Source organism: Rhinoraja longicauda, chromosome 4 (genome assembly GCF_053455715.1).
Source record: "Rhinoraja longicauda isolate Sanriku21f chromosome 4, sRhiLon1.1, whole genome shotgun sequence".
In the NCBI taxonomy this organism is placed as follows: domain Eukaryota; kingdom Metazoa; phylum Chordata; class Chondrichthyes; order Rajiformes; family Arhynchobatidae; genus Rhinoraja; species Rhinoraja longicauda.
Window position 1 is genome coordinate 74,458,698 of NC_135956.1, and position 17,788 is coordinate 74,476,485.

General features: G+C 49.0%; 2 protein-coding genes across 4 annotated transcripts in view; one reads left to right on the forward strand and one right to left on the reverse strand.

Annotated features, from left to right (window-relative positions):
* The window catches only part of afg3l2 (AFG3-like AAA ATPase 2), a 49,731-nt gene extending 48,309 nt beyond the window's left edge, over window positions 1–1,422 (forward strand). For all 3 annotated transcript variants that reach the window (XM_078398085.1, XM_078398083.1, XM_078398084.1), the window contains one exon: window positions 667–1,422. In XM_078398085.1, coding sequence (XP_078254211.1) covers window positions 667–909 — 243 coding nt within the window. In that variant the 3' untranslated portion in view covers window positions 910–1,422. The remainder of the gene's footprint in view (window positions 1–666) is intronic.
* Window positions 1,423–4,903: 3,481 nt separating this feature from the next.
* Window positions 4,904–17,321, reverse strand: tubb5 (tubulin, beta 5). The gene is made up of 4 exons (XM_078398087.1): window positions 17,134–17,321; window positions 15,887–15,995; window positions 15,646–15,756; window positions 4,904–6,792 (listed from the first exon to the last, which is right to left on the reverse strand). Exons 1-4 carry the CDS (start codon window positions 17,188–17,190, stop codon window positions 5,726–5,728), a joined length of 1,344 nt encoding a protein of 447 aa, XP_078254213.1. The 5' UTR covers window positions 17,191–17,321; the 3' UTR covers window positions 4,904–5,725.
* Between the last annotated feature and the right edge of the window lie 467 nt (window positions 17,322–17,788).

Here is a 17,788-nt window from a genome sequence, read left to right on the forward strand (position 1 = left end):
AATAACCTAGAGTCATGCAGCGGGGAACAGGCCCTTTGGCCCAACTTGCCCACGCTGACCGAGATGCTCCATCTACACTAGTCCCATCTGCCCCCATTTGCTTGCGCTTCCATCTTGATCCTTAGCTATAGCACGGATCTCTGAAATGGGAGGGGACATCAAATGAGTTGTTCTACGTGCATTTCCCCACTATCCATTGGGTCTATGCGTCAACCCAGGAATAACACCAATTGAGTTTCCCTTGTGAACCTGCATAAGATGTGTTTAAACTGAAATACACTGGCACAGAAATGTCAGTACTCATGTTGCAGAGTATGATGCCCTGAGGTAGCTGTCACAACTTTAGATGAAACATGGCCTAGTGGGTTTCCTCCCACATGGCCAAGATGTACAGGTTTGTAGGCTAATTGGCTTTGGCTGGTGTGTAGGAAAGTGTTAGTGTACGGGGTGATCACTGGTTGGTGCAGGCACGGTGGGCCGAAGAGCCTGTTTCCACGTTGTATCTCTAAAATCTAAAGGAAGCATTTTCTCAATCCCTGTCCCAACCTAAAGCAGAACCTCCCTCAATTCACGCCTTCATACTTTATGAAAAGTGTCATATGTTCTAATGAGGCGTCCTCCTTCTTTGTGTCGAGCTGTCATTTTGTGCTTCGTTGGACTTTTCAGGTGGCCCAGCGATTGTTGGAGAAGGAAGTAATCGACAAGGCAGACATGATTGAGCTGTTGGGACCGCGACCCTTTGCTGAAAAATCAACATATGAGGAGTTTGTAGAAGGGACGGGAAGCCTCGATGAAGACACGTCTCTACCTGAGGGCCTAAAGGACTGGAACAAGGAAAGAGAAAACGGGGGGAAAAAATCACAGGACAAATTGCAGAACACATCATTAGAAGGGTGCGATTCTAAATGAGAGCCAGTATTTGGCCATGTGTTTTTAAAATTACACAATTCCACACTGGAAAATTACACTTCCTTGTCTCTGTTCAGACCTGTTGGTTAATCATGTTAACATCTTTATCTGGTTGGCCAACTGAGCTGTGCAGGTCCAGTGTACTTGGTGGGTAATTCATTTCTGTTTGTCTGACTGGTGTCAAAATGTATATGAAGCAAAAATAGCAATGTTTCCCATGTGTATTTTAACAAAGATTGATTAACTCCAGCACTGGAAGATCCCTGCCTCTGCAGGCTATGTCTGAGTGATTTTTTTATTTATGAAACAGCTTTGCTATGGTTTTGAAGAGGAAATGTGTTGTCTACTGATGGCCAGGACCAGGGTGGTAGTGAAATGTTAACGTGTACAGTTTTCAGTACCCTGTGATGGTGATCCTGCTTACAGTTCAGATCTAAGCTGTTTGGAGGCATGATTGTAATTAATTTATGTAAATAGTGTTTATTTTGAAACGAAAATAAAAAGTAAAATATTGATTTATTTTTAATCGGCCTTGGGCTGGTGCCCAGGGATAATTTAAAAGGAAATGCTGGAGTAACTCAGCAGGTCAGGCAACATCCCTGGAGAACATGCATAGACAACATTTTGGGTGGAGACCCTTCTTCAAACCAAGTCTGAAGAAGGTTCTCTGGGTGGCACAGTGGAAGAGTTGGTGCCTTGCAGTGCCAGACCCGGGTTTGATCCTGACTTCGGGTGCTGTCTGCACGGTGTTTGCATGTTCTCCCCGTGACCTGCGTGGGTTTTCCCCGGGAGCTCCGGTTTCCCCCCACACTCCAAAGACGTGCAGATTTGTTGGTTAATTGGCTTGGTATAATTGTAATTGTCCCTAGTGTGTGTAGGATAGTGTTAATGATTGCTGGTCGGCGCGTACTCGGTGGGCCGAAGGACCTGTTTCCGTGCTGTATCTTTAAACTAATCTCTAAACTAAACTAAACCCAAATTGTCACCTTATCCATGTTCTCAGGAGATGCTGCCTGACCTGCTGAGTTACTCCAGCATTTTGTGTCTTTTTTGTGTTTAAACAGAATTTGCAATTCCTTATTTCTACTCTTTAATCTTCATAAATGATTTCCACTATATCAATGCATGGTGCTCAATTCCCACCATAAAATTAAAAACTTGAAACACCAATGGATATAATTCCTGAAGCAGATCTAACTTTCCTGAAAAGACCATCAATGTTGGCTGATGATATTTTCAAAAAAGATGTGGTGGGCTGTTGATGTGGAGGACACAGGACTGATTGATCCTCCAATTTTTCTCGCTAACGCCCGTTCCAGGATTTGCTGTTTTTATTTTCGATGATGTCAAAATAACAAGTTAGTGGAGAGTTCGTGTGGCCTGTCCACGTGACAAGAGGATGATGAAGTTCATGGAATGGAGATTTAGGCTGACGGGAAATCTGATGTTTACCATACAGTTGAACTCTATTGGGAATAGTTTAGACCAAGATCAAAGTATCGTTTTGTTAGGAGTTCTGCCTGTCAGCAATAAACTATGGAATCTCAGGACTGATTCAAAGATAATCTCCAGGTAACCAAAGATACAAACAACACATTCAGAAGGCTTCATAAAAATATTATTTGAACTGTTAGCTATTCTCTATTTTTTTTGCAAAGGTAAAATGTAACAATGACATGCAGCTTGGTAGGCTAGGACTTTATTCCATGGAGCGCAGGAGGATGAGGGGTGATCTTATAGAGGTGTATCAGACCATGAGAGGAATATATAAGGTGAATGCACAGAATCTTTTACCCAGAGTAGGGGAATCAAGAAATAAGGTGAGGGGTGGGGGAAGATTTAATAGGAACCTATTGGGTAACTTTTTTTACACGAAAAGGGGATGGGTGTATGGAACAAGCTGCCAGGGCAGGTAGTTGAGGCAGGTACTATCACAATGCTTAAGAAACATTGAGACGGGTACATGGTTACGTTTAGAGGGATATGGGCCAAGCACAGGCAGGTGGGACTAGTGTAGATGGTCACTTGGGCAAGTTGGGCCTAAGGGACTGTCACCATGCTGTATGACTGTGACCACTGGTATCGTTAGAAAAAAAGGGGAAGAACAGATGAGAATGTGGGGGGAATAAAATGGGATTAGTTTGAGTGCGTGGTTGGCACGAACTCGGTGGACTGAGGGGAGAGTCTCGTTGCTCTGTCAGTGGTAGGTGCTTGCCAATTGTAGTTGAGGCAGGTACAATAACATTTAATATGCATTTAGACAGGTAAATGGATAAGAATAATTTAGAGGAATATGAGTCAAACACAGGCAAATGGAACTAAGCTTGGATGGGGCACTTTGGTCGGCATAGGCAAACTGGACCGAAGGGCATATTTCCATGCTGTATGACTATGGCTATGTTAATTTATCTCAACTTAATACCTCAAATTACACTCTTCAATAAAAGCTCCTCATTGATGCTCCTCCCAGTTCATATTTCTCTAATGTATAGATTTTGTGATGAGGAATAAAACAGGAAGTGCTGGGGAGGAGGGGGGGGGGAGGGGGGGAAGGTTGTGTGTATGCAGCCTGTCTGTGCCCCCCAAGATTTTATACACCTCTTTAGGATTGCCTCTCAGCCTTCTGCGCTCCAAGGAATAAAGCCCTAGTCTGCCGAATCTCACCCTGTAGCTCAGGCTCTCACCTCCTGGTAACATCCTCTTTAATCTTCTCTGCACTCCTTGCTTAATGGTGTCTTTCTTATAAAAGGGTAACCAAAAAGGAACACAATACTCCATCGCAATGACTACTCAGACAATAGCAGAGGAACAGGTTGATTACACAAGGCAGAAGATGGAGGAAGTGAAAACTTGACTTCACCCCAGATGGAAATCGAACCCACAATCCCTGGCTTAGGAGGCCAGTGCCTTGTCCACTAGGCCTCTGGGGCTCCATAAGTACACAAACTGGGGAGGCACTTCCTCTGACTTCAACATGCGCTGAAGTACCCAGCCATAGTTATGATTTCTGCTGCACTCATATTTGGTAAAGTTTACGTTCCATTGAGTCGAATGTTGATCGCTGGCCAACAGATACTGATCCTCTGACCACCCAGCTTTCTGCTCTGTGCTGAAAGCTGTCTGTACTTCTGGAACTAATTAAGCAGTAACTGGAACAATGCCAACAACGCCAAGCTGAATCCAATAGATGCTCCTTTCCAACCACCACCTCCATACTTGTAACAAATGTAAAGGCTACAAATGTAAAGGTGGTGCAGCGGTACAGTTGCTGCCTTACCAGACCCAGGTTCGATCCTGACTACGGATGCTGTCTGTACGTTGTACGTTCACCCTGTGACCACGTGGGTTTTCTCCGAGTGCTCCAGTTTCCTCCCACATTCCAAAGACGTACAGGTTTATAGGTTAATTGGCTTCGGAAAAAAATTGTAGTGTGTAGGATAGTGCTAGTGTATGGGGTGATCACTGGTTGGCATGGACCTGGTGGGCCGAAGGGCCTGTTTCCGTGCTGCATCTCTAAAGTCTGAAATCTGTTCCTTAACCTCTCTCCTCTGCTTTCTTCAACCACACTTGAGTTCCACTGGATATTATAGAACAGTGCAGAGCAAGAACAGGCTCTTCTGCTTATGAAGTCTGGTGGTTGGGGAGGCAGATACAATAATGGCATTCAATAGGCTTCTAGATAGGCATCTGAATATGCAGGGAATAGAATGGTATGGGTCATGTACAGGCACACAAGAAATGGTCTTAGTATCATGTTCAGCACAAACATTGTGGGCCGAAGGGCCTGTTCCTGAGCTGTACAATTCTATGTAGATGAGATTAGTTTAACTTGGTGTCATGTTCAGCACAGACATTCTCCCTTGCTCCAATGACATGCAGGTTGGTAGATTTATTGACCACTGCAGACTATTCATTGTGTGTAAGAAAATAACTGCAGATGCTGGTACAAATCGAAGGTATTTATTCACAAAATGCTGGAGTAACTCAGCAGGTCAGGCAGCATCTCAGGAGAGAAGGAATGGGTGACGCTTCGGGTCGAGACCCTTCTTCAGAGTGTGTAGGTGAGGGGTAGATTCTGGGAATGGATCATGTGCAGGCAAAGGAGTAACTGGCATCAAGCTTGGCACAGTCGTTGTGGGCTAAAGGGCCTGTTCCTATGTTGGACTGTTCTATGTTTAATACCAGGTGTAACGTTAGAAGGGAGTGGTGGGCAAGCAATCTAATTGATTAACCTTTGAGAGCAGGTGCCTCATTATCTAAAGAGTCACCTCTTTAGTGTGATTATTTAAAAATGATTGATGCACAGATATTACAACAGACTTGTTTGTATACATGTAGTTCAAATTAGTATTCCCTGTGCGTTTCCAAGCAGATAATAAAGCCAATTACATTTTATTGAATGTGGAAACAATACGCAAAACGACACAAAGTGCTGGAGTAACTCAGTGAGTCAGGCAGCATCTCTGGAGAACATGGATATGCATGTCCTCTGCCTGATCTGCCGAGTTACTCCAGCACTTTGTCCTTTTTGTGCCAGTTTTATTGAACTTCAAATTATTTCTACGATTGAACTTTTCACTTTCATGCACTTAGGAATTACAGCAAAGGCACTTCAAGCAGGTGATGGGAGGATAAACAACACAATAGGATTAGTTTCTCTCATAGTCCAGAGAACACCTGTGGGCAATGACAATGGCAGATAGAGTCAAGTTTTCATCAAAGATATACACAAAGTGGTGGAGTAATTCAGCAGGTCAGGCAACACCTCTGGAGAAAATGGACAGGTGACGTTTCGGGTCGAGACTCTTCAGCTGCTTCATTGAGTCTCGTCTTGTTCCTCCTCGTTCTCCTCAAAGTATTCGTTCTCGTCCGCCGTAGCGTCCTGGTACTGTTGGTACTCAGACACCAGGTCATTCATGTTGCTCTCCGCCTCGGAGAACTCCATTTCGTCCATGCCTTCCCCGGTGAACCAGTGCAGGAAGGCCTTCCTGCGGAACATGGCTGCGAACTGCTCGGATATCCGCTTGAACAGTTCCTGGATGGCGGTGGTGTTGCCGATGAAGGTGGAGGACATTTTGAGTCCGCGGGGCGGGATGTTGCAGACGGCCACCTTCACGTTGTTGGGGATCCACTCCACGAAGTAGCTGCTGTTCTTGTTCTGGATGGCCAGCATCTGCTCGTCGATCTCCTTCATGGACATGGCCCCGCGGAAGATGGTGGCCACGGTCAGGTAGCGGCCGTGGCGAGGGTCGCAGGCGGCCATCATGTTCTTGGCGTCGAACATCTGCTGGGTGAGCTCGGAGACGGTGAGGTTGCGGTACTGCTGGCTACCCCGGGCGGTGAGCGGGGCGAAGCCCGGCATGAAGAAGTGCAGCCTGGGGAAGGGCACCATGTTGACCGCCAGCTTCCTCAGGTCGGCGTTGAGCTGCCCGGGGAACCGCAAGGAGGTGGTCACGCCACTCATGGTGCAGGAGACGAGGTGGTTCAAGTCCCCGTAGGTGGGGGTGGTCAGCTTCAGGGTGCGGAAGCAGATGTCGTAGAGTGCCTCGTTGTCGATGCAGTAGGTCTCGTCAGTGTTCTCCACCAGCTGGTGGACGGACAGAGTGGCGTTGTACGGCTCCACCACCGTGTCCGACACCTTGGGGGAAGGCATGACGCTGAAGGTGTTCATGATCCTGTCCGGGTATTCCTCGCGGATCTTGCTGATCAGCAGAGTCCCCATCCCGGAGCCCGTGCCCCCTCCCAGGGAGTGTGTGAGCTGGAACCCCTGCAGACAGTCACACTTCTCACTTTCCTTCCTCACCACGTCCATCACCGAGTCCACCAGCTCCGCTCCCTCCGTGTAGTGCCCCTTGGCCCAGTTGTTCCCCGCACCTGTTTGTCCTGACAGCCAGAGAATGAAGAAAGGATTACAGGTTCACTCAACGCCAAGTACTTTTACCGCACCAAGTGTGAGGGGGGAGGGAGGGGGGGTTATTGAATGACTTAAAATAGCAAGTTCAGTTTGTGTCCATCTTTGCTTTAAACCAGCATCTGCAGTTCCTTCCTACACTATCTTTAGTTTAGAGACACATCGCAGAAACAGGCCCTTCGGCCCACCGAAGTCCGCACTGACCCGTGATCGCCCCATACTCTAGCACTATCCTGTAAACGAGGGACAATTTACAATTTTTAACCAAAGCCAATTAACCTACAGACCTGTATGTCTTTGGAGTGTGGGAGGAAACTGGAGACCCAGAGAGTACCCACACAGTTACGAGAGAATATACAGACTCCGTACAGACAGCACCCGCAGTCAGGATCAAACCCGGGTCCCTGGTGCTGTAAAGCAGTAGCTCTACCGCTGCACCACTGTGCCGGCCCTTCAGAAGTCCCAGTCTGAAGAAGGGTCCCGACCCACAACGTCGCCTCCCCACGTTCTCCAGAGATGCTGCCTGACCCACTGCATTACTCTTGCACTTTGTCCTTCAAGTGTTCCCCCCTCCCTTCCACCCCCTTCTCATTCCGAACTGTCACACAAAATTTCCAGGAGGTTTTGGACCCCACGGTAAAATTAATTGGACAACAAAACAAGTTTTTTAAAGTTTTTAACGTAAGAACGAGGAATTGCAGATGCTGGTTTACACAAAAGTACATCAGTCACTGAAAGTAAGCATGCAGGTACAGCAGGCAGTGAAGAAAGCCAAGTTGGCCATTGCGAGAGGATTTGAATTTAGGAGCAAGGAGGTCCTACTGCAGTTGTACAGGGCCTTGGTGAGATTGCACCTGGAGTATTGTTTGCAATTTTGGTCTCCTAATTTGAGGAAGGACATTATTGCTATTGAGGGAGTGCAGCGAGGGTTCACCAGGTTAATTCCCGGGATGGCGGGACTGACGTATGATGAAAGAATGGGTCGACTGGGCTAATATTCACTGGAATTTAGAAGGATGAGAGGGAATCTTATCATATCATATCATATCATATATATACAGCCGGAAACAGGCCTTTTCGGCCCACCAAGTCCGTGCCGCCCAGCGATCCCCGTACATTAACACTATCCTACACCCACTAGGGACAATTTTTTACATTTACCCAGCCAATTAACCTACATACCTGTACGTCTTTGGAGTGTGGGAGGAAACCGAAGATCTCGGAGAAAACCCACGCAGGTCACGGGGAGAACGTACAAACTCCTTACAGTGCAGCACCCGTAGTCAGGATCGAACCTGAGTCTCCGGCGCTGCATTCGCTGTAAAGCAGCAACTCTACCGTTGTGCTACCGTGCCGCCCATAGAAACATATACATAAAATTCTCAGAGGATTGGACAGGGTAGATGCAGGAAAAATGGTCCTGATGTTGGGGGAGTCCAGAACCAGGGGTCAAGTTTAAGAATAAGGGGTAGGCCATTTAGGACTGAGATGAGGAAAAAAGTTTTCACCCAGAGAGTTGTGAGTCTGTGGAATTCTCTGCCACAGAAGGCAGTGGAGGCCAATTCACTGGATGTTTTCAAGAGAGTTAGATTTAGCTCTTAGGGCTAAGGGGAAAAAGCCAGAAAGGGGTAATGATTGTGGATGATCAGCCATGATCATATTGAATGGTGGTGCTGGCTCGAAGGGCCGAATGGCCTACTTCTGCACCTATTTTCTATGTTTCTATGACACAAAGTGTTGGATTAACTCAACGGGTCAGGCAGCATCCCTGGAGAACATAAATAAGTGACGTCTCGGGTCAGGACCCCACTTCATACTCATTGTAGGTGGGGGAGGGAAGAAAGTTGGAAGAGAGGAAGGGCGGGACAAAGCGAGGCAGACACAGGCGAGGGTGGTCTAGATCGGCAGATGGCTGGAACAAAGGTCAGAGAATAAATCTGAAGATGTGAGGCAGAAGGATTGAAGAAATTGTGAAGACAGAGGAAAGGAATGTTGGAGGGTGGGGGGGGGAAAGAAGGGAGAAATAAATGCAAGTCCAGGTGGGGCACTGGAGAGGGGGAGGAACCCGAGAGACGACAAAGGGTGGTGGGTGGTGGGTGGTGGGTGTATGGAACGAGCTGCCGGAGGAGGTAGTTTAAAAAACATCTGGAAATGTACATGGATAGGAGAGGTTTAGTTTATTGTCACGTTTACCGAGATAGTGAAAAGCTTTTTGTTGCCTGCTATCCAGTCATCGGATAGACTACACATGATTACAATCAAGCTGTCCACAGTGCATAGATACAGGGTAAAGGGAATCTGCTGTTGGAGTAGAAGTTTAAAAGAGTGGAGTGATTGTAATGAGTGATTCCAGATCAATTCTGGGACCAGCAGGCAGAGAGTTGCCTGGTTAGGGTGTCATCTAGGCAAACGTATTTTCACCATTTGGAGGGATATGGGCCAAACGCAGGCAGGTGGGACTGGTATAGATGGGGCATGTTGGTTGGCGTGGGCAAGTTGGGCCGAAGGGCCTGTTTCCTCATTATATAACTCTATGACACTATGATACCCAGAGAAAACCCATGCGGTCACAAGCGGTAAGTGCAAACCCCATACAGAGAGCACCCATGGTCAGGATCGAACAGAGGTCTCTGGCGCTGTGAGGCAGCAAATCTACCACTGCGCAAATGTGCCGCATTTGTAACGTGTCTCTCTCTCTCTTCAGCTCATCCCAGATTTATCTGTGGCCCAGACAAGGAACTGCAGTGTGAGCTCAACAAGGGGGGCTGACTGCTGACTAAGCTGCACAATTGTAAACTGCCTGTGTTGGTCTCTCTGCAGTCAGCAAGCCTGGCCTTTCAAACGGGTAATCTACCGCTGATCAGTCCTGCTGCGTCAGTCATCTCAATGAGCAAGACAACTGCAACCTCCCAGCACCATTTACAAAACAGAGGGCAGTTACGGCAATGTGTGGAGTGGGGCACCCAGACTTAATATACAGGGCAAAAGGTACAAGAGAGAATGTTATAAACATTTTAATTCAAGGTACGTGTATGTGACTGCAGCTGCCGTCTGTACAGAAATTGTACATTCTCCCCGTAACCGCGTGGGTTTTCTCCGGGTGCTCCGGGTTCCCCCCACACTCCGAAGACGTAGGTTAATTGGATTAAAGAAAAAAATTGTAATTTGTCCCTGGTGTGTGGGATAGTACCAGTGTACAGGGTGGTAGCTGGTCAGAGTGGGCCAAAGGGCCTGTTTCCGCGCTGTATCTCTAAACTAAACAACGCAAAGACATTCTTGCCATAGAGGGAGTACAGAGAAGGTTCACCAGATTGATTCCTGGGATGGCAGGACTTTCATATGAAGAAAGACTGGATAGACTCGGCTTGTACTCGCTGGAATTTAGAAGATTGAGGGGGGATCTTATAGAAACTTACAAAATTCTTAAGGGGTTGGACAGGCTAGATGCAGGAAGATTGTTCCCGATGTTGGGGAAGTCCAGAACAAGAGGTCACAGTTTAAGGATAAGGGGGAAGTCTTTTAGGACCGAGATAAGAAAGTTTTTTTTCCACACAGAGAGTGGCGAATCTGGAATTCTCTGCCACAGAAGGTAGTTGAGGCCAGTTCATTGGCTATATTTAAGAGGGAGTTAGATGTGGCCCTTGTGGCTAAAGGGATCAGGGGGTATGGAGAGAAGGCAGGTACAGGTTACTGAGTTGGATGATCAGCCATGATCATATTGAATGGCGGTGCAGGCTCGAAGGGCCGAATGGCCTACTCCTGCACCTATTTTCTATGTTTCTATGCAATAACAAATTTAATGATGCCGTCCGTAAGTTATCTTCCGTGGGGAATTTCAGTGGTCTGGGGGAGGGGGCTGCGGGTGGGAGAAAGCTCTTACAATTAGTGAACTTACAGTTCACTGGCCATCTGGTTTGTGTAAGACAGAGAAGATGCTAGGCCCCAACCGAGCCCACCCCCTCCCCCCCAACCCACCAACCCCCCCCCCCCATCCCTCCCTCCCCCCCAGAGTGGTTCCACGGTGAAGCAAAGAAATCTGCTGCAGCTGGCTCCCTTGGGTCGGACAGCCTTTAAAATTACATTCTCTCACAAACAGGCCATGGCAGCAAAAGTGCAAGCGCAAGGAACATTTTATCTTAACTGCATCATTCCTTTGCGATGGTGTAATCGTGTCCTCTCACACAGATGTGTCTGCTTGAAGGCAGAGGAGGAGTCAGACTCTAACTCAGACTTCAATCCCAGGGGCAAACACACACAGTCTCTTGCCCAGCGTAGGTGAATCAATAACCAGAGGACATAGGTTTAAGCTGAGGGAGGGGGAGGGGGGGGAGGGAAGGATTTAATAGGAACCCTAGGGGTGACTTTTGTTTTACAAAAAAGGGTGGCGGGTGTATGGAATGAGCTGCCGTAGGAGGTAGTTGAGGAGGTACTATCACGGTCATAAGTTATAGGAGCAGAATTAGGCCATTCGGCCCATCGATACTCCGCCATTCAATCATGGCTGATCTATCATTCCCTCTCAACCCCATTCTCCTGCCTTCGCCCCATAACCTCTGACACCCTCACTAATCAAGAACCTAGCAATCTCCACCTTTAAAAATATCTTGATTTGGCCTCCACAGCCATCTGTGGCAATGAATTCCAGATTCACCATCTTATTCCTCCTAGTGCAAGAAAATCACTGCAGATGCTGGTACAAATCAAAAGGTATTTATTCACAAAATGCTGGAGTAACTCAGCAGGTCGGGCAGCATCTCAGGAGAGAAGGAATGGGTGACGTTTCGGGTCGAGACCCTTCTTCACCAATTCCTTCTCTCCTGAGATGCTGCCTGACCTGCTGAATCTTATTCCTCCTCATCTCCTTTCTAAAGGTATCGCAAAGTTTAAGAAACACTTAGACAGGTACATGGATAGGACAGATTTAAAGGGATATGGGCTAAACGCAGGCAGATGGGACTAGCATAGTTGGGGCATGTTGGTCGGAATGAGCAAGTTGGGCCGAAGGGCCTGTTTCCACACAGCATGACTCAATGTTATAAATACTGTTCAGACTTTCTACCCACAGTTTAAGAATAAGGGGTAGGCCATTTAGAACGGAGATGAGGAAAAACTTTTTCAGTCAGAGAGTTGTGAATCTGTGGAATTCACTGCCTCAGAAGGCAGTGGAGGCCAATTCTCTGGATGCTTTCAAGAGAGAGCTGGATAGAGCTCTTAAGGATAGCGGAGTCAGGGGGTATGGGGAGAAGGCCATATGCGGTACGGGGTACTGATTGAGAATGATCAGCCATGATCACATTGAATGGTGGTGCTGGCTCGAAGGGCCGAATGGCCTACTCCTGCACCTATTGTCTATCCTATAGCATTGGTTAAATCTTACCATGCAGAATTCTGGAGATTAATTTACATAATTTCCATTTGCTTTATTAAGTGTCATATTCAGCTTGGCTTCACAGTATTCAGTTAAATCTGTACGTACAAAATTGTCAAGGGCTGAGATTCTATTTGGGTACATAGAACCGTGCAGCACAGGAACAGGCCCTTCGGCCCACAATGTCTGTGCCAAACATGATGCCAAGATAAACTAATCTCATCTGCCTGCATGTGATCTATACCTCTCCTTTCCCAACAATATCCAAATGCCTATCTAAAACCCTCTGTGCACGGTGGACGACTTGATTGTAATCGTGTATAGTTTCTCCACTGACTGAAAAGCACGCAACACAACATCTTTTTACTGTACCTCAATAGTCGTGACAGTAATAAACCAAACTAAACTGCTGTATCTGCCTGCACCATCACTGCTTGTACCTGCCGAGTTCCTCCGGCGGTTTGCGTTTCGCTCCGAGTCCCACCTCAAGTCTTTACTTTGGGCCGGACTTTATACAGCGCGGAAATAGGCCCTTCGGCCCACCGTGTCCGCGCCGAACAGTGATCACCCCGTACACACACCAGGGACAGTTTATAATTTACAGCACCCAATTAACCTGCACGTCTTTGGAATGTGGGAGCACCGGGAGAAAACCCAGGCGGTCGCAGGGAGAACGTACAAACTCCGTACAGACAGCACCCGTAGTCAGGATTGAACTCAGGCCTCTGGCGCTGTGAGGCAGCAACGCCACCGTGATGCTCCAAGTCCATCTAATCATCAACCGTGTGAAGTTCCATGCTCAGAATATTTGATTAACCAGGGTTTCTCATCGTTCCTCAGCTGTTTCTACACATAGTGCAAGTTAGGACACATGTCCAGATTCAGTTCTCCAGCCTAATCTCGTCTAACGCCTGCATCCTCTCAGTGTCCTCGGTGGGCTCCTCGCCAAGGGAAGCAGCGGCCTTTTGAAGTCCCAGCCCCCCTCATTAATCAAAGGGCTTATTGCAGCCAAGCCTGTCCAATATACACACTAGCCTGATCAGAGGGAAACCTCAACATTCTCCTTGCTCCACTCATCCCGAAACAAAAGAGCCCATTGAAGCCTCCTGACGTTTACCAGAATGCTGACGATAGACACAAAATGCTGGAGTAACTCAGCGGGTCAGGCAGCAAGCAGCCCCAGAGAAAAGGAATAGGCGACGTTTCGGGTCGGAATCCTTCTTCAGACCAGAATGCCGCCTGGATTAGAGGGTTTCAGCTCCAGGGAGAGGTTGGACAGACTTGGATTGTTTTCACTGGAACGTCAGAGGTTGAGGGGAGACTTACTTGAAGTATATAAAATTATGAGCGGCATAGATAGGGTAGACAGTCAGAACCTTTTACGCCAGGGATTCTTAGAGTTAAACACAAAGTGCTGGAGTAACTCCACGGGTTACGCAGCACCTGTGTTAGTTAGTTAAGTTTGGTTTATTACCATTGGTATCACAAAATGCTGGAGTAACTCAGCGGGTCAGGCAGCATCTCAGGAGAGAAGGAATGAGTGACTCTTTGGGTCGAGACCCTTCTTATCATTGTGCACTCAACTACAGTGAAAAGCTTTTACCAGTCAAGGAAAAGACTATACATGATTACAATCGAGGCATCCACAGTGTACAGATACAGAATAAAGGGAATAATGTCTAGTGCAAGATAAAGTCCGATTAAAGATAGTTCCAAGGTCTCCAATGATGTAAATGGGAGGTCAGACTGCACTCTAGCTGGTGAGAGGATGGTTCAGTTGCCTGATAACAGCTGGGAAGAAACTGTCCTTGAAACGAGGTCATGGATAGACGACGTTTCAGGTCGGGACCTTTCTTCAGACTGATTGAAGGGGGGGGGGGGCGGGGAGCTGGAAAAGAGAGGTGGGAACAGGACAACGTCTGGCAAGTGATAGGTGGATACAGGCAAGAGGGGAGTTGATTGGCAGATGGGTGGACAAAGGCCAGAAATGGAAAGGAGACAAAGGGGGGTCCGATATAAAACTAGAGGGGGGATATAGATGGAAGTGGGGGAGGGGAGAGAGGAGAGGGGGTAATATTAACCCATTGCTTCCTTCTCCCGCGGGTCAGGATTCAGCTGAGCATAGATTGACCTGAAGTCTGGAGCCAAAACAAATGAGAAACCAAACTGTAGAAAATAAGAACTGCAGATGCTGGTTTATACCAAAGATAGACACAAAGTGCCAGAGTAACTCAGCGGGTCAGGCAGCATCTCTGGAAAAACAGGATGGGTGACATTTCGGGTCGGGACCCTTCTTCAGACTTGACTTTTCTGCAGTCTGAAGAAGGGTCCTGACCCGAAGCATTACCCATCCTTTTTCCCCTAGAGTTGTTGCCTGACCCAATGAGTTACTCCAGCACTTTGTGTCTATCACCAGATGAGTGGAAAGGCTGCAAACCTTCACCTTGTGCATCAGAGTCAAAGGGTCAACAAAGCCTTTGAGTGTAGAAGTTGGGAGGTGCAGTTATATAGGATGTTGGTGAGGCCGCATTTAAGTATGGTGTTCAGTTACCCTCGGGAATCTTAATAGCCTTACCATGTTAAAAGAAAGATGTTGTAAAGCTGGAAAGGGCACAGAGAAGATTTACGAGGATGTTGCCAGGACTCGAGGGCCTGAACTATAGGGAGAGGTTCATCAGGCTAGGGCTTTATTCCTTGGAGTGCAGGAGGATGAGGGGTGATCTTAGAGGTGTATAAAATCCTGAGAGGAATAGATCGAGTAGACACAAAGTCTCTTATCCAGAGTAATGGAACCGGGAAACCAGAGGACACAGGTTTAAAGTGAGGGGGGGGGGGGGGGGAAGGTTTAATAGTTATCTGAAGGGTAACTTTTTCACACAAAGGGTGGTGGGTGTATCAAAAGGGATAAGAGTAGAATTAGGCCATTCTACTCCACCATTCAATCATGGCTGATCTATCTCTCCCCCCTAATCCCAGTATGGAACGAGTTGCCAGAGGAGGTAGTTGGGGCAGGGACTATGGCGGCTTTTAAGAAATAATTAGACAGATACATGGATGGGACATGTTTAGAGGGATATGGGACATGTTTAGAGGGATATGGGCCATATTTAGAGGGATATGGGACATGTTTAGAGGGATATGGGACATGTTTAGAGGGATATGGGCCAAATGCAGGCAGGTGGGACTAGTGTAGATGGGACATGTTATAGAGGGATATGGGACATGTTTAGAGGGATATGGGACATGTTTAGAGGGATATGGGACATGTTTAGAGGGATATGGGACATGTTTAGAGGGATATGGGGCATGTTTAGAGGGATATGGGACATGTTTAGAGGGATATGGGCCAAATGCAGGCAGGTGGGACTAGTGTTGATGGGACATGTTGATCGTTGTGGGCAAGTTGGGCCAAAGGGCCTGTTTCCACGCCGTGTCAGTCTGTAGCTCTGAGACTCACCAAATATGAAGTTATCTGGTTTGAAGAGTTGTCCCAGGTTCCCCGAGCGAACACTGTCCATTGTCCCAGGCTCCAGGTCCAGCAGGATGGCTCTGGGCACATACTTCTGGGCTGCAGGGTTTGGGGTATTGACAAGAGATGAGTGGAGAGTGGTAGATTGAAAGGCAGTCCCCCCCCCCTTCCCTCCCCTTCCCTCCCCTCATGAGACCACCCGTCCCCCATCCCCCCAGCGGGCACTCACACATCGCCTCGTTGTAGTACACATTGATCCTCTCCAGCTGTAGGTACGAGTCTCCAATGTAGTTCCCCGCGGGGTCAATGCCATGCTCATCACTGATCACCTCCCAGAACTGTGGGGGGGGGGAAGAGAGAGAGGGAGAGAGATTAAATGTAGGGGGTCGAGTCTCCCCACCGTGTGTACTGGGAGCCTGATCACTCCCTGGCCACACATACACAGGGAAGGGTGGGGAGGGGGGAGGGGTGTATGGGTGGAGGGGAGATGGGGGGGGAGGAAGGAGCGGAATGGGAGGAAGGGTTGAAGGCAGAAGGGGGAGGGAAGGCAGAAGGGTGTAGGGCGGAGAGGAGAGGAGAAAGGGCAGAGGGAGGGAGGGGTGGGGGTGTGGAGGTGGATGGGGCAAAAGTGCTGAGAGAAGGAGGGATGGACAGGGGGTGGGGAGAGGAGGGATGGACAGAGGGGATGGGGGTGGGAGAGGGGGGATGGGAAAGGGAGTGGGAGAGGGGATGGGAGAGGGAGTGGGAGAGGGGATGGGAGAGGGAGTGGGGGTGGGGAGAGGAGGGATGAACAGAGGGGATGGGGGAGGGAGTGGGGGTGGGGAGAGGAGGGATGGACAGAGGGGATGGGGGAGGGAGTGGGGGTGGGGAGAGGAGGGATGGACAGAGGGGATGGGGGTGGGAGAGGGGGGATGGGAAAGGGAGTGGGAGAGGGGATGGGAGAGGGAGTGGGAGAGGGAGTGGGAGAGGGAGTGGGAGAGGGAGTGGGAGAGGGGATGGGAGAGGGGATGGGAGAGGGGATGGGAGAGGGGATGGGAGAGGGGATGGGAGAGGGGATGGGAGAGGGGATGGGAGAGGGAGTGGGGGTGGGGAGAGGAGGGATGGACAGAGGGGATGGGAGAGGGAGTGGGAAGAGGGGGGGGGATGAACAGAGGGGGTAGGGGTGGGTGTAGGGGTGGAAGGGCTTGGGGGTGGGGGTGCAGAGGAGGGAGGGGAAGTGGAGAAGTAAGGAGTAGAGGGAGGGAGGGAGGGAGGGGGTCGGTCCCCGGGTCGGGACACGAACGATCCAGATGGAAATTGGGGCGTGAAACTCTCCCGAAATATACAGCTGCAGATTGGCAATGCAAGACGTGGAGGTCGGGGTCGGGGTAACCTCGGGCTGGGCTGTGCTGTGCAGGGCTATAGCGGTGCATCTCTCCGGCCAAGCTCTGCCCCTGGGCCGGGCCGGGCTGGGCTGTGCCCCGGGCTGCCCCTCACCTTGCTGCCGATCTGGTTGCCGCACTGACCGGCCTGGATGTGGACGATCTCCCGCATGTTGGCTACTCTGCTCTGCTCTGCTCTGCTGCTGCTGGGCTCCGGCGCTGCCTGTCTCTCTCTCTCTCTGCCCCTTATATAGGGGCCGGGGTCTGAGGCGGGGCGGGGGGGCGTCGGTCTCAGGGACAGGTCCACCCACCCCCCCCCCCCCCCTCTCCCCCCTCCCCCCTCCTCCTGTCCTGGGCGAAGGAGCAGATGCAGAAGCCATAACCTGTGGAAGGGTGCGCTGGCGTCGGGGGGGGGGGGAGGGTCCAGGCTCCAGAGGAAGTTGACCAGAATGATCCCAGGTCCGAACACAACTAGAGAGTGGTCCTGAACTGCCCGAGATGTCCCCCATCCCTCCTCTCCAGAGATGCTGCCTGTCCCGCTGAGTTACTCCAGCATTTTGTGTCTATCTTCAAGATTCAAGATTCAAGATAGCTTTATTTGTCATCCGAATTGGACGAAATTCAGTCACCCACAGTCCAACAACAAAAGCATCAAAATAGGCATTAAAATTACACAACCCCCAAAAACACACAAAAGAAGAAACATCCATCAAGAAAACATCCATCACAGTGAGTCTCCTCCAGTCCTCTCTCTCCTCACTGTGATGGAA